At 37.7% G+C, this 23,115-nt stretch overlaps 1 protein-coding gene across 1 annotated transcript in view; it reads right to left on the bottom strand.

Annotated features, from left to right (window-relative positions):
- Window positions 1-8,500: 8,500 nt before the first annotated feature.
- The window catches only part of LOC124789567 (endothelin-converting enzyme homolog), a 600,524-nt gene continuing 585,909 nt past the window's right edge, over window positions 8,501-23,115 (bottom strand). Inside the window, exons 15-16 of the mRNA XM_047256970.1 lie at window positions 18,623-18,699; window positions 8,501-9,255 (exon numbers count right to left, since the gene is read on the bottom strand). Of these exons, the coding sequence (XP_047112926.1) occupies window positions 9,153-9,255; window positions 18,623-18,699 (180 nt within the window). The 3' untranslated portion in view covers window positions 8,501-9,152. The remainder of the gene's footprint in view (window positions 9,256-18,622; window positions 18,700-23,115) is intronic.

The following is a 23,115-nucleotide window of genomic DNA, read 5'->3' on the forward strand; positions in this document are numbered from 1 at the left end:
AGTGTCAAGAGAAGTTGCTGCTGTACAAGGTAACGTTGACCATGTCACTGTATGGAGAGTGCTACGGGAGAACCAGTTGTTTCCGTACCATGTACAGCGTGTGCAGGCACTATCAGCAGCTGATTGGCCTCCACAGGTACACTTCTGCGAATGGTTCATCCAACAACATGTCAATCCTCATTTCAGTGCAAATGTTCACTTTACGGATGAGGCTTCATTCCAACGTGATCAAATTGTAAATTTTCACAATCAATATGTGTGGGCTGACGAGAATCCGCACGCAATTGTGCAATCACGTCATCAATGCAGATTTTCTGTGAATGTTTGGGCAGGCATTGTTGGTGATGTCTCGATTGGGCCCCATGTTCTTCCACCTATGCTCAATGGAGCACTTTATCATGATTTCCTACGGGATACTCTACCTGTGCTGCTAGAACATGTGCCTTTACAAGTACGATACAACATGTGGTTCATGCACGATGGAGCTCCTGCACATTTCAGTCAAAGTGTTCGTACGCTTCTCAACAACAGATTCGGTGACCGATGGATTGGTAGAGGCGAACCAGTTCCATGGCCTCCATGCTCTCCTGACCTCAACCCTCTTGACTTTCATTTATTGGGGCATCTGAAAGCTCTTGTCTATGCAACCCCGGTACCAAATGTAGAGACTCTTCGTGCTCGTATTGTGGATGGCTGTGATACAATAAGCCATTCTCCAGGGCTGCATCAGCGCATCAGGGATTCCATGTGATGGAGGGTGGATGCATGTATCCTCGCTAACGGAGGACATTTTGAACATTTCCTGTAACAAAGTGTTTGAAGTCACGCTGGTACGTTCTGTTGCTGTGTGTTTCCATTCCATGATTAATGTGATTTGAAGAGAAGTAATAAAATGAACTCTAACATGGAAAGTAAGCGTTTCCGGACACATGTCCATATAACATATTTTCTTTCTTTGTGTGTGAGGAATGTTTCCTGAAAGTTTGGCCGTACCTTTTTGTAACACCCTGTATAAAATGGTGTTCAATGCCATCGACAGTGTTACTTATGCCATGACTGTTTTATCCACTGACACACTTGTCTGATTGTAGAGATAAAAAACCTCTTCACCAAGTGGCAGCAGAACATGCACATAAAAGAAGGTTATAAATATGTATGCTTTTGGAGCCAGAGGCTCCTTCTTTCAGCAAAAGATTTGAAGGTGAAGGCAGAGGGGTAAAGGAAAAGGACTGGAGAGATCTAGGAAAAGGGATAGATTTCAGAAAAGAACTGTGGGTCAGGGGAGACTTACCAGATGGAATGAGAAAGAATGACTGATAGCTGCGAACTACACCAGACGAGATTTGAAAACTTGAGAGCTTCAAGGTGGAAGACAGGGTAAAATGCAAGACAGAGATTACTCCTAAACATCCAGCATGAATTAAAAAGAGTGAAAAGCTAAGGGCAATGTACGTAACAGAGGTGGGAGTTGTACGGCAAAAAATAAACAAGTAAGATAATGAAAGATGCAGAAAACTAAAACAGAGTAAGAAAGGAGTAGTTACTGTGAAGAAATGCAGATATGGAAGAAATTAACATAAATTGAGGCCAAGTGGCTAGTGAGAACCAAGGACATGTAGCGCTAATTCCCACCTGCAGAGTTCTGAGAAACTGTTGTCTGGGGGAAGAATCCAGATGGCGAGTGTGGCGAAACAAGCACCGAGATCATTACTGTCATGTTCTAGAGCATGCTCTACAACAGGACATTGTGTGTTGCCAATATACATCCTCTGTCTATTCCCATTCATCCTAACTGATAATTTGAATGGAAGTCACTCTGACGTAAAAGGCCAAACAGTGTTTACAGAACAGCTTGTATATGATATGTCATTTCACAGGTGGCTCCCCCTTTGATAGTATTGTTTTGCCAGTTACAAGGCTGGTATAGGTGGTGGCAAGGGATTGCATAGGGCAAGTCTTCCTGGGAGGCAGGGGAGGGGAGGGGGAGGGAGGGGGGGCAAGAGTCACAGGAAGGAGCCATAGGGTGGGGAGATGGATCCAGAAGGAGCACAAGAGCTGACAAGAATATTGCGGAAGTTGAGAGGGTGACGAAAAGTTATTCTAGGTGTGGCAGGCAAAATCTTAGACAGAATGGATCCCATTTCAGGGAATGATTTTAGGAAGTCATGGGGGGGGGGGGGGGGGCATACCTGAGTGAAGCCATGCTTTTAGCATTCAACAAAATTTGTTACATGAGCTTCTAGTGGAGGACGTTAAGTCGTACATACATTACTTAAGAATGGATGAGCATACATTTCAGTATTTGCTAAGAGAAGTGTCTCGTCATATCACAAAGCACAATACTCACTTAAGAACTGCTATGTCTTCTACAGACAGACTCACAGAAAGATTCCAGTTTCTTGCTACAGGAGACAGTTACTCTAGCTTGTAGTACAGCGCTCTAATACAACAGTGCACATTAACTAAAATAATACCTGAAACATGTGAAGCAATTTATAAAGCCCTAAAGGACCAATATCTAAAAGTAAATAACTGTTCAATGTACTTTATGTGCACTAAGAACTATTTTTATTGTAGATCAAAGTAATAATTACATTTTGTGTCACGCAACTACCAAATTAATAGAAATGTATGAAGCTTATGATGCGCTTAACAATGTGGTGCATCCTGAGTACAAAATTAGATTAAGGAGACTGGAGAGCTCAGAAAAATTGACTAATGACCTCTGCATTTCTTTGTAGCTCTCCAGTCTTCTTAATCTATTTTTGGACTCATTGCGCCTTACTCTACAAAGTGCCTCATCAGCTTCATAGCTTTCTATTAATTTTCTAGTTGACTGCGCACACAAATTAAACTTCACAGCCACGTTTACAAACACACTACCAGTGACAGAATGCTGCAGTGATGCTAGAGATTGAAGTGGTAACATTTCACATTGCAATGAACAGAATACAAGCGACTTTTATGATCAAATCTACTGCAAGGCCATAGATTTGATCATATTTATTTGACAACAGGTGAGATTTGACAAAGTTCCCTATTAAACCATCAAATTTCTTTGACATAAATATTTGACAAATCAACTTTGACAAAGAAATATGATAGTGTAATGTCTATATATGTGTAGGTTGTCTATTTCAGAAGGAGGCCTTCTGGCCAAAAGCTAATGTGTTTAGTAGTCTTTTTGCTGTGCCTGTCTGCTACCCTACATCTTTGCTACGTTGTGAGTAGCAATCTATCCTTTACATAATATTGTCATTATTCAATCCTGGATTTTTCATTGTTTCTTTTTTTTAGACCTCTATATTCACTTTTGCTTGCTTCATTTTCTGCATTTTTACATTTCATCAGTCAAATTTCAAACCACATTCATTATCAAAGGATTTCTTCTGGACCTAACTGCCTATCTGAACCTTTCATGCAATCACTATTTCATTTCTCAAAGCTACACAGTCATCTTCTACTGCATTTCTTCCACATATTTCAAACAATCATTGCCTAATGATCCATCTGAAACTCTCAAACTCTGTTTCTCAGTTTATTCAGATCCCATCCCCTTAATCTCCACATTTCTAAAATTTTTTCACTTTTAATCTGCACTTCATAACCAAACGTCAGAGTCCATATCTATTTCTGGAAATGTTCTGCAGTTTAAAATCTTGTTTCAAAATCTCTGTCTTGGCATTATATAATCGACTTAAAATCATCCAGTGACTCCTGGTTCCTACCTGTCAATCTCTTGTATTATCTATATAGGTAGTGGGCATATATACTTTTACAGTTGTGGTGGAACATTGCTATGATGATCCTTCCACTCTGCAGTTTCTAGTCATACACTGAAAACAAACACTACTAATTCAGACATACGTTCAATAGACTGAAAGCTTTGGCAGCATACTAAAAATTTTGACCACACCATAAACGTAAGATGAAGAAGGACAAGAAGAAAAAGACAATGATAAAACTGCTGGTAGTGAAGATGCTGTAGCTCTAGACTATACAAGAAAGAATTGCTGATTACTATGATTAAAGAAGCTAAAACTTTAATAATGTGCCAAATAACGAAGACTTTCTTGTGCTACTTGATGTGAATGTGCGTGTATTATTTTTAAAAAATAATAGTTGACCCACATTCCTATTTTTAGTTCACTGTTAGATCTATTCCTATGCTCCGCCTATCTAATTTTGTTTTGATAACTCTGATCAGAAATCCTGCTTTTTCTTACCACATCTGGAATATTTTACACATAAGGATGCCATCCTTCCCCATGAACCATGGACCTTGCCGTTGGTGGGGAGGCTTGCGTGCCTCAGCGATACAGATGGCCGTACCGTAGGTGCAACCACAACGGAGGGGTATCTGTTGAGAGGCCAGACAAACGTGTGGTTCCTGAAGAGGGGCAGCAGCCTTTCCAGTAGTTGCAGGGGCAACAGTCTGGATGATTGACTGACCTGGCCTTGCAACATTAACCAAAACGGCCTTGCTGTGCTGGTACTGCGAACGGCTGAAAGCAAAGGGAAACTATGGCCGTAATTTTTTCCCGAGGGCATGCAGCTTTACTGTATGATTAAATGATGATGGCGTCCTCTTGGGTAAAATATTACGGAGGTAAAATAGTCCCCCATTCGGATCTCCGGGCGGGGACTACTCAAGAGGACGATGTTATCAGGAAAAAGAAAACTGGCATTCTACGGATCGGAGCGTGGAACGTCAGATCCCTTAACCGGGCAGGTAGGTTAGAAAATTTAAAAAGGGAAATGGATAGGTTAAAGTTAGATATAGTGGGAATTAGCGAAGTTCGGTGGCAGGAGGAACAAGACTTTTGGTCAGGTGAATACAGGGTTATAAATACAAAATCAAATAGGGGTAATGCAGGAGTAGGTTTAATAATGAATAAAAAAATAGGTTTGCGGGTAAGCTACTACGAACAGCATAGTGAACGCATTATTGTGGCCAAGATAGACATGAAGCCCACGCCTACTACAGTAGTACAAGTTTATATGCCAACTGGCTCTGCAGATGATGAAGAAATGTAATATGAGATAAAAGATATTATTCAGGTAGTGAAGGGAAACGAAAATTTAATAGTCATGGGTGATTGGAATTCGAGAGTAGGAAAAGGGAGAGAAGGAAACATAGTAGGTGAATATGGATTGGGGCTAAGAAATGAAAGAGGAAGCTGCCTGGTAGAGTTTTGCACAGAGCATAACTTAATCACAGCTAACACTTGGTTCAAGAATCATGAAAGAAGGTTGTATACTTGCAAGAATCCTGGAGATACTAGAAGGTATCAGATAGATTATATAATGGTAAGACAAAGATTTAGGAACCAGGTTTTAAATTGTAAGACATTTCCAGGGGCATATGTGGACTCTGACCACAATCTATTGGTTATGAACTGTAGATTAAAACTGAAGAAACTGCAAAAAGGTGGGAATTTAAGGAGATTGGACCTGGATAAACTGAAAGAACCAGAGGTTGTACAGAGTTTCAGGGAGAGCATAAGGGAACAATTGACAGGAATGGGGGAAAGAAGTACAGTAGAAGAAGAATGGGTAGCTCTGAGGGATGAAGTAGTGAAGGCAGCAGAGGATCAAGTAGGTAAAAAGACGAGGGCTAGTAGAACTCCTTGGGTAACAGAAGAAATATGAACTTAATTGATGAAAGGAGAAAATATAAAATATAGTAAATGAAGCAGGCAAAAAGGAATACAAACGTCTCAAAAATGATATCGACAGGAAGTGCAAAATGGCTAAGCAGGGATGGCTAAAGGACAAAAGTAAGGATGTAGAGGCTTATCTCACTAGGGGTAAGATAGATACCGCCTACAGGAAAATTTAAAGAGACCTTTGGAGAAAAGAGAACCACTTGTATGAATATCAAGAGCTCAGATGGAAACCCAGTTCTAAGCAAAGAAGGGAAAGCAGAAAGGTGGAAGGAGTATATAGAGGGTCTATACAAGGGTGATGTACTTGAGGACAATATTATGGAAATGGAAGAGGATGTAGATGAAGATGAAATGGGAGATACGATACTGCGTGAAGAGTTTGACAGAGCTCTGAAAGACCTGAGTTGAAACAAGGCCCCGGTAGTAGACAACATTCCATTAGAACTACTGACAGCCTTGGGAGAGCCAGTCCTGACAAAACTGTACCATCTGGTGAGCAAGATGTATGAGACAGGCAAAATACCCTCAGACTTCAAGAAGAATATAATAATTCCAATCCCAAAGAAAGCAGGTGTTGACAGATGTGAAAATTACCGAACTATTAGTTAAATAAGTCACAGCTGCAAAATACTAACGCGAATTCTTTACAGACGAATGGAAAAACTGGTGGAAGCCGACCTCGGGGAAGATCAGTTTGGATTCCATAGAAATGTTGGAACACGTGAGGCAATACTGACCTTACGACTTACCGTAGAAGAAAGATTAAGGAAAAGCAAACCTACGTTTCTAGCATTTGTAGACTTAGAGAAAGCTTTTGACAATGTTGACTGGAATACTCTCTTTCAAATTCTGAAGGTGGCAGCGGTAAAATACAGAGAGCGAAAGGCTATTTACAATTTGTACAGAAACCAGATGGCAGTTATAAGAGTCGAGGGGCATGAAAGGGAAGCAGTGATTGGGAAGGGAGTGAGACAGGGTTGTAGCCTCTCCCTGATGTTATTCAATCTGTATATTGAGCAAGCAGTAAAGGAAACAAAAGAAAAATTCAGAGTAGGTATTAAAATCCTTGGAGAAGAAATAAAAACTTTGACGTTCGCCGATGACATTGTAATTCTATCAGAGACAGCAAAGGACTTGGAAGAGCAGTTGAACGGAATGGACAGTGTCTTAAAAGGAGGATATAAGATGAACAGCAACAAAAGCAAAATGAGGATAATGGAATGTAGTTGAATTAAGTTGGGTGATGCTGAGGGAATTAGATTAGGAAATGATACACTTAAAGTAGTGAAGGAGTTTTGCTATTTGGGGAGCAAAATAACTGATGATGGCCGAAGTAGAGAGGATATAAAATGTAGACTGGCAATGGCAAGGAAAGCGTTTCTGAAGAAGAGAAATTTGTTAACATAGAGTATAGATTTAAGAGTCAGGAAGTCAATTCTGAAAGTATTTGTATGGAGTGTAGCCATGTATGGAAGTGAAACATGGACGATAAATAGTTTAGACAAGAAGAGAATAGAAGCTTTTGAAATGTGGTGCTACAGAAGAATGCTGAAGGTTAGATGGGTAGATCACATAACTAATGATGAAGTATTGAATAGAATTGGGGAGAAGAGGAGTATGTGGCACAACTTGACAAAAAGAAGGGACCGGTTAGTAGGACATGTTCTGAGGCATCAAGGGATCACAAATTTACCATTGGAGGGCAGCGTGGAGGGTAAAAATCGTAGAGGGAGACCAAGAGATGAATACACTAAGCAGATTCACAAGGATGTGGGTTGCAGTAAGTACTGGGAGATGAAGAAGCTTGCACAGGATAGGGTAGCATGGAGAGCTGCATCAAACCAGTCTCAGGACTGATGACCACAACAACAACAAGGATGCCATCACTAAACCATACAGTAAAACTGCATGTTCTCTGTAAATATAATAGCTGTACTTTCCCACTGCTTTCCTCCATCCACAATACCAAAATAGCAAGGACATGTTGGCAAATCGTACAAGGCCTGAGCAATCAGTCACCCAGGCTGTTGTCCTGCAGCCACAGAAAAGGTTGCTGCCCCTCTTCAGCAACAACATGTAAATCTGGTTTCTCCATAGATATCCTTCCAACATGGGTGCACTAAAGGTAAAGCTAACTGTATCATTTAAGTGTGCGACAACTCCACCGTTTGAGGTTACTGTTGGTTTTTATAAAGTTATCTAATGTCTGCCATTATTCAGTTATCATATCCTTGTCAGCTAAATTGAGATTTTTAGGCAATGAGAAGCAACTATAGTATATCACCCACACTCAGCAAATACACACACACACACACACACACACACACACACACACACACACAGTGAATCATGTTTTTCATGTCAGACGTAATGTTCAGAGGTGACAGGAAAATGAATACACTCTCATGAAATGAAAGCATTAACTGATATTGCTTAACCTTTAAGAGATACATCCCATTATTGCTTAAACTCAAAGAAAGAGACTTCATCAATGATGAAAAAGTGTAGTATTATGTGGTAGTGAACATCACCTGGACAGTGACAAAATATGTTCACCCTGCACAATTAATGCAGTCTACTTATCATCCCCCTCACCCCATGTCTGAACTACAGGTAGGATATAATTAGGTCCAGAATCAAAACAAGTGTTGGACCAATGTGCCACAGCAGTTGCTGAAGATAAATAGAATAGTTGCCAATATACTGTGCAAAAAATGTATTTGTCAACCCAGCTTCCACATTCAAAAACATACAACTTATCAATCACACTTGGAAACCCTCAAAAATCACATTCTGATAAATCAAGATTTCAGATATGTATTTTTATTAATTTACTTATCGCTTTAGGCTTATGATACATAATCACAATTGATGGCAGCAACGTTTTGAAAATGCTGATACTTAGATTAGATGTAATTACAAGATATAAAATAAATCGAGTTTGCACAGGACAAATGTTTTCTTTCATATATTGTGTTCACAAGATGAACAACGACTATTATTACAAAAATATTAAAATACTTTTAAAGACTAGCACAGAATCACTATATTTTGCAATATATTTATTTTTATCCAAAAATATAACACTTCTAGAAAAACTATTCAAATTCTTCAAAGTGACAGTATAAAAAACTGTTCTATGCTTTCCATATTTTCAGATATATACAAAATCAATTATTTCCTGCTGCTTTCTGATTTTTAAGCCAGTGTAACATAATTTATACATTGCATACTAGATTGTCAAAGATCTAATGGAACTTCACATATACATAGTTAGACTTTCTATATCTTACTGATTTTTAAGATTTAGGAACAACAAACAAAAACTGTGAACATCATTAGTCAGTAACAATATTCTATATGCACAGCACGAAGTACTTCTATGATGTGATGATTTGAAAGTGATGCATGAATCATTGTGAAATAACAACAGTTAGAAAATGAAAGACCAACAAATTCTGATTGATGAACAAAAATTATAAATTACAGTATGTCATGGCAAGGCTGTGAAGCATAATGTGTTGATTCTTTTGGGCAGCAGAAAACTGCTGAAAACTCTGGTAGTTGTTTCAGAACAACAGGAATCCTGCAACAAAAGAAATACAGAAAAAACTTTAGTTATGAAATACATGACCGAGTTATGGAAAAATATTTTATTTTCATAAATGGTTCTCATACCTAAAAGGTGTATTAGTACACATTCACAAATACACTGGGTGTTAAAAATTTTTAGAATCAAGATCGTAGCCAATAAAGAATCCTATATTTTTTAGGTAAGGTACACATGGTAGCAAACTAATATTTCAGGTAGGATGAAGTACTGAATGAAAGATGCCTCTGAGGCACATGTTTATAAAATACGTATGTTGCTGCATCAGTGTTGGTGGTGGTATCTTGTTAAACATAGCAATCAGTAACGTACCCAGATTTTTCATTTGAGGATACATGAGGTTACATGAAGTCATTCATGACTGAAATCACAGTATAAACTGAAGAGGAACTGATTAGAAGTGTCCTAGCCACTGTCTCATTACATAAGGGACAAGGAGGATATTTGAGAGTATGTGTAAAAATATCGATATGCCATTTTAATAAATGAATTCTGAACAGTTACTATGAACTTAAGATGTTGCTGGAAGTGTAATGTGTTTATAGAAAACTAAATATTTGTTCTTGATGCCTGGTTTCCTCTACCATCTATACAATTATGAACCTAAAGGTTGGGTTTTATGGTGTTCCATGCAATGTAAAAACCTCAAATATTTTGTAAGTGTTAAAATATTTCAAATGGTGATTGTCAGTAAGTGGTAATACAAATTGGGCAAGATGTTTTGACAGTGCAAATTTTTTAGCTATGATATATTCAAGCAACTGCACTTTTTTAATGCAAGGTTCTTTTTTAATGACACTTCATATCTACTGATAAGAGTAGCTCACATTAATGGTTGCAGTTAAAAATTACTCAAAAGACTTTTACATCACATTTAGCTATTTATGAATTATTTTTTCAAAATTTTTTTTGCATGTCAACAAGTATTAAATCACTGTGCTCTATACAAGTTAGGCATGTTAGCGTATAATGCATGTCAATTTATCTATTATAAGTAGGCAGAAACCATGATCAATATCTCCAACTGCTCATGAAAAGTCAGGGGAGTGCATAATACGCAGTGCACTTGATATATATCCAACCAACTAAAGTGTGTATCTGGAGAGTCAGCAATTCATTTTAGAAAAATTATAGGTAAAATTCACACAGTTGTCTTCATTCCATATTATTTTTTATAGATTACTGTAATAAGTTTTATTATTTGTGCACTTGAGCTCTCAGGTCTGTATCTCTGAAGTGGAAGGGTCACTAGTGTTCAGTGCAGAGCTATGGCCATCTTTACATGGGTGTCTCCAAGAATTAGTTCTAGGGAGGGCCACAATTTGTTAGAATGTTTTGATGTAATAATAATAATAATAATAATAACAATGCCAATAATAATACATATTTGTTTACTTAGTTTTAGCATAACTTACAAGATTTTGCAAATATGAAAAATGCAGCATTTGATAATCATTCATTCAAAAATTTGGGAGGTACATGTGCCAAAAAATTATTTTAAGAATTAATATAGTGACATTTACCCTCCCTGCTTTGACAATATAAAGGGTTTTCAAAATTAATTATCTCAATAGAGATGTGCAACAAAAAGTATGTTTATTGTGAAAGCTGTACATCTTCTGTAAGCAGTCATTACCATCACATCACAGTCTTTCCGAAATGTCCACCACTCACAGTACATAGGTGGAACACATGAACAATGAACTTTGCCACCTCATCCTGTAGTGTCTTAATGGAAAAGGATTCAGATGCTACACACATTGCCGAATTGAGCTCATCCGATACTGTGGGATAGCTCTGGTGGACAATCTCTTTCAATGTGTCCTACAAACAGAGGTCACAATGTGTCAGATTGGGTGAATACGAAGGCCAATTCACCCCCGCACCAGTAAATTTGCAGTAATCCAACCCAATGACTCTATTCCCGAAGTATTCATCAACAAATCTAAACACTTTTTCAATGTAATTTGATGTGGCCCCATCTTGCACTAACTACTCGGTGCCTGGTCGATCTTCCGACTCTAGCTGTGTGGCAACAAACTGTTCCAGAGCTACAATTTAGTGCTTTTTAGCGATTGTTTCTCACATGAAAAAGGGCCAACAATGCCTCTGCTGCACACCGCAGCCCAACCAGTAACTTTGGGAGAATACAGTGGCTTCGCTTTACACAAATGGGGATTTTCTGAACCACAAAAATCAGCGGTTTAAATGTGCCTCATCTGTAAACCAGATGCAGCCAACACAAAAATTCTTTATTACAGATCACTGTGACAATCTGGTTCACAAAGTCAGCCGTCATTCATGCTGCTGGAGGCTTTGGATTTCACATGCTGCAACACAGTCGCAAAAACAAACAGTGTTCCAGATACTGTTGTATGTTTTTTATTCCAGTTTTTGATCACAATATGAAGTCCTTCAACAATGACTGGTTTCAGTCATTAATGACCATCTTCAGATCTGTTCTACACCATGTCCTAATGTGATAAAACCATAATAGCATCATCAAAATATATATACAATGCTTTGCTGAGTGTATTTATTTGTTTCGACGATGCCATTATGGCTTTATCACATTACGACATGGTGTAGAACAGACCTGAAGATGGTCATTACTGACTGAAACCAGTCATCATCGAAGGCCTTCTTATTGTGATCAAAGATTGGAATAAAAAACACTTGGCTTTGGATTTGTAATGGAAACATCTTTAGGCTTCGTTTAGTATTTTCTGCATGCTGAAAGACTTCAAACGAATCTCTGCTGAAGTTCTTCAGACAGATTTCCTTCAATTTTGCTAAATAATTCCAGAAACTGTGCGTGATGTTTTCAGGAGTAACTACAGTTAACCAGGGCCAGCATTCCATGCTAGATATCAGACACATTGCCGGCCCATTGGAATTTGGTAGAGAGCTTGCGAACGGTTTTCACATCAGATCCTTTGGGAAAATTAAACAGTGTTTGAAAATGACACCTTATTGTTATAGAACTATGTTCTAACCTTTGGTATTCCAGTACCAAAAAGAGATAACACGCCTTATTTGAATCTCTCCCTTTGGTATACTAACCTCATTTCACATTTCAATGGTGGAACTGATCACTCTGAGCTGAGGCACACTGTACTTACTACTTATTGCCATTGCAGTGCCATATATTAGCAGCTTTCTCAACTATTTCAAAATTTCTGTATAAAATTCTTATAGCTTTCAAAATAAAATACCATTTATTGCACTTGTCTATTGATCTTAGTAATTAAGTAAATGTGTAAAGCATGCTAAGTTGCAGGCAGGCAACTTAGCGTGCTTTACGGTAAGTAGCAATCTATCTTTTCCTACATTATTCATATTTCTACCTGGAGTTTCCATTGTTTGAAATTAGTCTGTGAGATACTTAAGTTTGAAATCAGGGGCTCCTTCATTGGCCGCATCGTATTTACACATTATAAAAGCAGTATGTACAAGTATATTTACCATTATCAGCATTTCACTTAGCATCCACCTCTACACTTACACTCTGCAAGTCACCTTAAGGTGTGTGCTGGAGGATACTTCAGGTACCGATATCATTTCCTCCTTCCCCTGTCACGTGCACAAATGATGTGTGGGAGGAATGACTGTCAATCTCTGTATAAGCTCTGTATGAGCTCTAATTCCCCCTGTGTTTCTCAACCTGGTCATTTTGAAAGATGTATGTGCTAAGCAGAAATATGTTGCCAGACTTCTTGAAACATGTTGAAATTGACATTGATGTTGTTGTTATTGTTGTCTTTATTGTTGTCATGGTCTTTAGTTTGAAGACTGGTCTGACATAGCTCTTCATGTTACTCTATCCTGTGTAAGCCTCTTCATCTATAAATAACTACTGCAACCTACATCCTTCTGAACGTGACGACTGTATTCATCTCTCGGTCTCCCTCTACAATTTTTAGCCCCCACACTTATCTCCAATACTAAATTGTTGATCTCTTGATGTCTCAGAATATGTCCTATCAACCGATCCGTTCTTTTAGTCGGGCTGTGCCACAAATTTATTGTCTCCCCAATTCTATTCAGTACCTCTACATTAGTTACATGATCTACCCATCTAATCTTCAACATTCTTCTGTAGCACCACATTTCAAAAGCTTCTTTCTTTTCTTGTCTAAAATGTTTATCATCCATGTTTCACTTCCATGCATGAGTACACTGTAGACAAAGACCTTCTTTGGAAACACTTTTCTTGCCACTGCCAGTCTATATTTTACATCCTTCCTCCTTTGGCCATCACAGTTATTTTGCTACCTAAATAGCAAAACTACTCTAAGAATCTCATTTGCTAATCTAATTACCTCAGCGTCACCTGATTTCATTCAACTATATTCCATTATCCTTCTCTCACTTTTGTTGAAGTTCATCTTATATCCTCCTTTCAAGACACAGTCCATTCCATTCCATTCAGCTGCTCTTCCATGTTTTGCTGTGTCTGACAGAATTACAAGTCACTGGGAAACCTCAAGGTTTTTATTTCTTCTCCCTGAGCTTTCATTCCTATTTCAATTTTTTCTTTGGTTTAATTTACTGCTTGCTTACTGTATAGAGTGAATAACACTGGCAAACAGCTAAACCCCAATCTCGCTCCCTTCTAAATCGCTACTTCCCTTTCATGCCCCTCGACTCTTGTAACTATTGTCTCAGTTCTACAAAAGTTGTAAATAGCTTTTTGCACCATGTATTTTATCCCCACTGCCTTCAGAAGTTCAAAGAGAATATTTCAGTCAACATTGTCAAAAGCTTTCTCTAAGTTTACAAATGCTAAGAGAAGTCATAGGGTCAATACTGCCTCTTTTGTTCCTGCATTCCTTTGAACTTCAAATTGATCTTCCCTAATGTCGTTTTCTAGCAGTTTTTTCATTCTTCTGTAAAATTTGTGTCAGTGTTTTGCAACCAATTAAACTGAAAGTTGGGTAATTTTCACACCTGTCAGCAACTGCTTTCTGTGGAATTATTGCATTCTTCTCATACACCTTGCATGCGAGATGGAAGAGTTTTGCCATGAATGGGTCTCACAATGCTATCAGTAGTTCTCACAGAATGTCATCTCCCCTCCAGGGGCCTTTTTTCGACTTAGGTCCTTCAGATTTTAATTGTTTAAATGAAGATTGTATATTCGAAAGCTGTTGTGTAAAGACCTTGGCATGTCAGTCATTTCAATTTACAAAATTCCAGAAAGGGCATTAGTCACACCATTCCTCTCTAAATTCCAGTGCTTGCTAAATAAACTAAAGCAAGAAAAGAAGAAAATAATTGTAATAGCAATTGATTTTAATGTGAACACTGCAAATAACAATGAAGAATCAACAAAATTTATTGATTCAATTAAAAAGGCTGGTTTTAACCTAAATTTTTTGTAGTTCGCCACAGAAAATATTCACTCAGCAACATACATTGATAACATTGTACTAAATTACTGTTTTGATAATGCTGATCACTTAGCCTTGTTTGTCTCACTGCCAAAAACTGATAAACATAATGCAAGAAAAACTTATATCAAAAGAAGTTTCAATAAAACAAATATTGAAATACTCTATGAGAAACTAAGTACAGTTAAATGATTTCTCGGGGATGGAGATTCAACACGTGATAACTTTAGTACATCCTTAAATAGTTTTCTTGAAGCATTTAAACGAAACTTTCCCACCAAGATCATATTCCAATAAAACATCAAATAAGATAAGATGGATCACACTAGAAATAAAAATAATATCCAGTGAGAGGAAAAGGAAGGTACACAATCAGCTGACGTACAGCGAAGATCCTGATATTGTAAAATATGTTAGGAACTATTTTTTTTAATGTGAAAGTTTTAAAACAAATGACAAATAATAAATTCATTCTAGGGCAAAAAAATAAAACAAGGGCAGTTTGGTCTGTAGTTAAGTCTGAATTAGGCATCAAAAATTACAAACAAGGCATTTAACAAATCAAACTTAACTAAAATCTGTTGTACATCCCGGTCAAATATCTAAGTGCTTCAATGAGCACTTCATAAATGTGGCAAAATCTGATTTAGATGCAGCAAATTATGAGCAGGAAGTAAATAGTTTGGATTGAAAAGTAATTTCAGTGAATATCTTTAAAAATTCAACACAGTCTCAACAAAATTTGTTGAAAATGTCATACTCTCCTTAAAAGACAAGTATTCAGCAGGTTGGGATGGGATAAGCACCAAAGTAATTAAAAAAGTTTACAACATAATAGCTCATCCTCTCTCTCACACACAATAAACAAATCGTCTGAGGAAGGTTACTTCCCTGACCTCTTGAAATACGTGGAAGTAAAACCAATGTTAGAAAAGGTTCACAAGATGATATGGGAAATTATCGCCCCACTTCTGTTCTTCCAGTCATATCAGAAATATTTGAAAAAATTGCTGCTTTACAGGTAGAAAGCTTTGTCACAGAGTATGATATCATTTCAAATAACCAATTTGGTTTCTGACGGGGTACAAACATAGTACATGTGATAAATGAATTTGTCGAAAAAATTACTTCATCAGTTAGATACGGAAACTCAAGTTGCAGAAATATTCTGTTATCTTACAAAAGCATTCGACCCTGTAAACCATGTCCTGCTGCTTTTCAAACTCAACAGGTATGGAATAAGGGATATTGCTTTGAAATGGTTTGAATCGTATCTCACAGAGAGGAAATAAAGGGTAATAACCACATCAATTGGAGCAGATTACATCGCAGAGTGGAAATCTGTGTCACACGGTGCTCCTCAATGTTCAGTTCTTAGACCAATTTTATTCCTGTTCCAAGCAAATGACTTGCCTCTCAATATAAACATTCATCTAACCTTGTTTGCTGGTGATACTTCTGCCCTTATTGAAAATGAAACTTCTGATAATATACCTGCCTCGGGCATGGATGTGTGTGATGTTCTTAGGTTACTTAGAATTAAGTAGTTCTAAGTTCTAGGGGACTGATGACCTCAGATGCTAAGTCGAATGGTGCTCAGAGCCATCTGAACCATTTTCAATAATATACCACAGAGTGTCATGAATACGTTAAGTAACTTGGAAACACGGTTCTGTCTAAATGGCTTAATGCTTAAGATTTCAGAAATCCACATGATGAGTTTTAAAACCAAACAGTCAAAAACTAAAGAAATCTGTATTGCTCACAATAATCAAAAAATGGAAGAACTTGACTCAGTCAGATTTCTAGGAATAAACAGAAATTTGAGTTGGAATATCTAGCAAATAAATTAAACAGCCTTGCATTTGCTCATATGGACACCAGGTAAATAGCATACTACAACTACTATGAATCTTTTATTAGATATGATATAATGTTTTGGGGAAACTCAGGAAATGTTACACAAATTTTAAAGTTACAAAAAAGAATCATAGTGCAGTGCGTCATTTAAAGACCTAAAAGTATTAATTGTCACCTCTTTACACATCTTTAAGGTGATTCTTTTCCTACACAGCAGCTCTGATCTATTTTTAAAAAAATTAAACACTCAATACAACACTAGACAAAAAGAAAACTTTTTGCTGACCTCACATCACATAAGCTGTGTGCTCAGTACATAGCCACGAAAATTCACAACAAAATAAAAGGATGTGACATAACAAATATGAAGACAAATACTTTAAAAATCAAGTTATGTGATTTTCTAATTGAAGATGCTACTACTCTGTGGAAGATTTCAAGAAGGACTAAGTCTACTTTGAGCTGGATCTCTAAAATGGAATAAAAATTTATGATGTTATAGTGGATGTAACAGGGTGTACACAAGGACAAGGAAAAAAAAATTTCCGGATTTTTCCTGGATTTCCCAGTTAAAAATACATTTTCTCATGGGTCAAAATACACTTTTTCCATGTTGAGTGACAGTATACTTTTCCTCGGAACTGTAAAACTTATCAATGCTTTGATTGGTTATGGTTTTATAAACTGGCGTAGAATTTCCTGACACTTTAGAAAACGAAACTGTGGGAACAAAACACTTTTTGGAAAGATGTCTTATGTGCAGCAACATGTACACTGCATATTTTTGTATTATGAAAGTATAAATTCAAATTCCACCAAACAGCGCATGTTACATTCCCAAGCACTGAAATCAAGATTGCAATGCGCTTTTGTAAGCCAGTCATAGCTCATGTCATGTGATCTTGCCAGATGATGACAGCGGATATTCAGATCATAGGACATGTGATGCAGTCAGCCAATAGCAACATCACTGTTAAGCAGCGCGAAGACGCAAATAGGAAAAGTTAATGGTTTAAATAATTATACATAGTGTTGCTACAATGAAAGAAAAGTTTGCACATATAATATTGGTCTCAAAGATTAATAAGCTTCAAGAGAAGCTAAGTTTTCACATATAATGTTGATGGTTTTTGGGCTTGTTAAACTTTACTATACATCACACAAATGTGCCACTAAAATTTTTAACAACAGCATAAATGTCTATCTTCTGGATTATTCTAAATGGTCGTCTGTGAAGAGTTGATTTTTAAATGAGAGTCAAATGCTCTGTGATTTAAGAAATTCATCATACATTCTCACACATAGTTCATCTTGCATAAAGGAAATTTACTTTGAAAGTAATGCTTTTCAAATCACAATTCACAATATTTTCCTGTGACCTGTTAGAAAAAGGTTCGTTTCAGCAGTTGCCAGTGACCGCCAGATAACAGGCATCACCGCACTTGTGCAGCAACGATTCTGTAATATATAGGTCAGTGTTGAACACTGAACACTGAATATCTCTTTGTTATGATATGAATTGTAATAACACAAATACAATGAGATCAAGAATTTGAGACTCAGAAATTACAAGAGAAGCAGTCAAAATGAAGACGAAATCAAGTCATTTTGGATGCAAGAATGCAACATCAATTGCACTCACAAATCAATTCAGCTGTATAATTATGCAGTCCAGAAATGTTATCACAGAGTTCTAAGCAAAAACAGAACCATGTGTCTAAATTCTAACCATCTGGAAGTACAAATACTTTTGCAGAACCCAACAATATAGATATTTTTTCTGAAACATTGTGTACTACTTTGCTAACCATGATTAAACATTCAAATAATGCTATCTTTTGTACAGACATTATTTGCGTGAAGAAATCTTTAAGCTCTCCTCCTCCTAGATCCCTGTCCTTGTAGCTGAAGTACACTTGTAACTTTGTTCTCATAAGATCTGCTAACGTTTCACGATTGTTGATCTATTCTTTAACCACAGCAATACAAAATACTTAGAACTATATAAGATTTTACTGAAATCTTAAGCATGTAACTCTTATTTTTAATTGTTATTTTGCTATTAAAAGAATGAAGTTTACTGTACTTACAACTGGCTACTGTTTAATCTTCTACTAACTGTGTTATCAATATCCATCTGTTGGATTGTTGAGTGTGAACACGTACTCTGAAAAATAAAGAAGAATACTCATAGTGGCAGAGCAATAAACAATGCAGAATACAAATTATTGTAACACAGATGGCATATACAAATAGATATAAAACATTAGCTTTCAAATCCAACATTTCTTCATTAGGAGCTAAGCAAAAGCATTAGAATGGGTAAATACAGATAGATGGTAAGAAAAGTATAAACAATTTAGAATCTTGGGCAAAGGTAGATAGCAAAAACAAAATACAGAACAAAAAATCCCAATTTATTGGGTTGTTGCAATCCATGAGTCACTCCTCCTATAACTTACTCCAGCATCAGACTTAAAGAACAGAAGAATCTAGTTAAACACAAGACAAATTCACTGTAAACAGATCTGAGGTCATACAACATTTTTACTATAGCCTGATTAAGCAAAAACAGTTTGCAACAGCTAACTAATAACACAGTTTATAAAAGTTGGTCCTCTTCAGTAACGTATACCCTGACTTGCTCCTTATCTGACCACTCAACTACAAGGCAAGTTGTTACTTTTACTCAGTCCATTATTTATATTCTGTTGAAGTTCTCCCTGAAACACAATTAATCCAAAACCAGAACGGGTATAGACTGCCAAAAAAAAAAACCTTTACTTGTGAGAGTTTAATGAGAATTCAATTTACTGGCAGATAATAATAGTATGGATTCCAGTGATTATGGCACAGACAGCACATTGGACATCAGGCACCGACAACTGATATGAGCCTCACCAAAAAGTCTGAGTATGAGGCTAACTTTATAAGTATGTGTAACCAGCCAAATATTCATGTCACATAGAAGCTATTACTTTGATGTTTAATTGCACTATTGCATAATATGCAGTGCTTCTATGATCAAGTTGAGATCACAGGAATTCACTGTAGAATTGTCTACTTTGTATGACCAGTGACAAAGTTGCTATAGAAAGTATACTACTGGCCATTAAAATTGCTACACCACGAAGATGATGTTCTACAGGTGCAAAATTTAACCGGCAGGAAGAAGATGCTTTGATATGCAAATGATTAGCTTTTCAGAGCATTCACACTAGGTTGGCACCGGTGGCGACACCTATAACGTGCTGACATGAGGAAAGTTTCCAACCGATTTCTCATACACAAACAGCAGTTGACCAGCGTTGCCTGGTGAAACGTTGTTGTGATGCCTCGTGTGAGGAGGAGAAATGCGTACCATCACATTTCCGACTTTGATAATGGTCAGATTGTAGCCTATTGTGATTGCGGTTTCTCGTATCGCGACATTGCTGCTCGCGTTGGTCGAGATCCAATGACTGTTAGCAGAATATGGAATCGGTGGGTTCAGGAGGGTAATACAGAACGCTGTGCTGGATCCCAACGGCCTCGTTTATCACTAGCAGTCGAGATAACATGCATCTTATCCGCATGGCTGTAACGGATCGTGCAGCCACGTCTTGATCCCTGAGTCAACAGATGGGGACGTTTGCAAGACAGCAACCATCTGCACAAACAGTTCGACGATGTTTGCAGCAGCCTGGAATATCAGCTCTGAGACCATGGCTGCGGTTACAGGAGCACCTGCGATGGTGTACTCAACTACGAACCTGGGTGCACGAATGGCAAAACGTCATTTTTTCGGATGAATCCAGTTTCTGTTTACAGCATCATGATGGTCGCATCCGTGTTGGACGACATCGTGGTGAACGCACATTGGAAGGGTGTATTCGTCATCGCCATACTGGCGTATCACCCGGCGTGATGGTATGGGGTACCATTGGTTACACGTCTCGGTCACCTCTTGTTTGCATTGACAGCACTTTGAACAGTGGACGTTACATTTTTGATGGGTTATGACCCATGGCTCTACCCTTCATTCAATCCCTGCAAAACCCTACATTTCAGCAGAATAATGCATGAACGCATGTTGTAGGCCCTGTATGGTCCTTTCCGGATACAGAAAATGTTCAACTGCTGCCCTGGCCAGCACATTCTCCAGATCTCTCACCAATTGAAAACGTCTGGTCAAGGTGGCTGAGCAACTGGCTTGTCACAATACGCTAGTCACTACTCTTGATGAACTGTGGTATCGTGTTGAAGCTGCATGGGCAGCTGCACCTGTACAAGCCATCCAAGCTCTGTTTGACTCAATGCCCAGGCATATCAAGGCCGTTATTACGGCCAGAGGTGATTGTTCTGGGCACTGATTTCTCAGGATCTATGCACCCAAATAGCGTGAAAATGTAATCACATGTCAGTTCTAGTATAATATATTTGTCCAATGAACACCCATTTATCATCTGCATTTCTTTTTGGTGTAGCAATTTTAATGGCCAGTAGTGTATGTTGAGATCCTTGGTCTTCAAACACAGGGTGTCCATACATGTTTACCCTGACTTCAGTATTAAATATTAATTATATTTATGATGGTAACACTTGTTTTTTGCAACAGGCCTACTACAGAACCCATCAAATTTCTGTATGGCTGCGTCTCCTTCAACATTTTCATGCCACAAGGCGCGCTGTGTGAGCTATATCGTAAAAATAGCTTTTGCCCCAGGAGAAAGCTCAATGTGTTATGTGGCTAGCAGAAACCAAATCACCGATTACCACACAGCAAAAGTTTATGTTCCATTATGGAGAGAAATAACTGGATGTCAAGTTAATCAGAACATGCATGGAAACTTTTTTTGCAACAGAGTCGGTTCAGAAATGAACAAGCAGTGGCAGACTATCAATTAGACAAGCTTTGCCATAGCTTCAAGTACCAAAGAGTACAGTGCATAAAGTGGTTCAAAAATGTCTTAAATTGCATGCATACAAGTTCCAAATTGTTCAGACATTACAACCAGTTGATCATCCAAAATGTGAACAGTTTTCCATAGACATACATGCTGAACAATTTGGATAAGGACAATGATTTCAATGCAAAGGTTAATGTGTGGTGTGGGGTAAAGTGTGATTGAGAGATTGGCCCAATTTTCTTTCCTGAAAGGAATGTAGGTGGATATGTTTACCTAGACATGGTGAATTATACTATTCCCCAGGTACAGGATGTGCATGGCACTTATCACTTTCAGCAAGATGGTGCTCTCCCTCATTTGGCTCTAGAAGTCAGCTATTTTGTTAATGGAACCTTCCCCAACAGGTGGACTGGCCGAGACAGCCCTGCTTCATAGCCCCTGAGATCATCTGACACTACCCCATCAGATTTCTTTCTTTGGGGGCACGTAAAATATATAGTGTACAAAACAGCAGTTCCTGATATTGTTACATTGCAATAATGCATCGCAGATGCCACTAGCACAATCACACCAGATATTCTGCACAATGTATGGCAGGATATTGAATACCTGCTTGATATTTTGCATGTTACCAGTGGTGTGTATGTTGAAGTGATTTAAATGTTTATGTATATTACCTGTATTAAATGTTTATGTAAGGTTCAAAACTTAATGAGTAGAGGTGTATGTAGTATAACACAGACTTCATTTACTGTATCCAAGAGAGAGTGTTTTGTTATCAGGATAAACATTTATGGACACCCTGTACTTTTGACATGATGTGATAAACATGCAGGAAACAATATTATGAGAAGGAAAGTTGCTACTCACCATATAGTGGAGAACACGTGTGTGTGTGTGTGTGTGTGTGTGTGTGTGTGATCTAATTTTGACAAGGCCTTACTGGCCGAAACCTATATTTATGACAGTCTTTTTGTTGTACCTATCTGCGACTCAGTGTCTCTGCTATATGTTGAGTAGCAACTTTCTTTTCATAATATTGTCACATTCTATCCTGGATTTTCCATTGTTTAATGTTATGCTGTCGCTATCGACATGCATACAAATTTTTATTTGTCCTGTGTCTCAGATCCCACTGACGATGGGCTCCGTATCTGGCAAAGCAATATTTTACAGGCAGTTTATGGGTTAACAAGATGTTTTTTAACAAATATTTACAAGCTGCAGAGCAAAAAGCACACATTATTTTCAAATGAAGAAATAATTAGCACTGCACTGTCGTTCATTTCAGGGACAGTAAAATTTTAATTGCTATGACAAACGTCAACACAATTAAAATAGACTGCTGACTGACTCTGTTCCATTTGCCCCAGTTCTGTATTGCCACCTTCACCACAGACAGGTAATCAAGGATGGGACAATATCTCTGGAAGCTCGAAGGATATGAGGTCTACTTTTAGAATTTCAGGAAATAGTTTTGGTGGTGGTGGGAAGGGGATTTGGGGTTGGAAGAAAGTGATGGTATCACCATTTCAAAGGCGGTATTAGTCTTGGCCAGTCCACAGGATGTTTCGATTAAAATAAGTCATATCACATCATTTGAACCATTAGCAAATCTGCAAATCACTGTTTTCATTCAGTGTTTCAAAGGTGTGTTACCAAAAATTCAGTTTGTGTCAAACAATGGGAATGGC

Source organism: Schistocerca piceifrons, chromosome 3 (assembly GCF_021461385.2).
Source record: "Schistocerca piceifrons isolate TAMUIC-IGC-003096 chromosome 3, iqSchPice1.1, whole genome shotgun sequence".
Taxonomy (NCBI): domain Eukaryota; kingdom Metazoa; phylum Arthropoda; class Insecta; order Orthoptera; family Acrididae; genus Schistocerca; species Schistocerca piceifrons.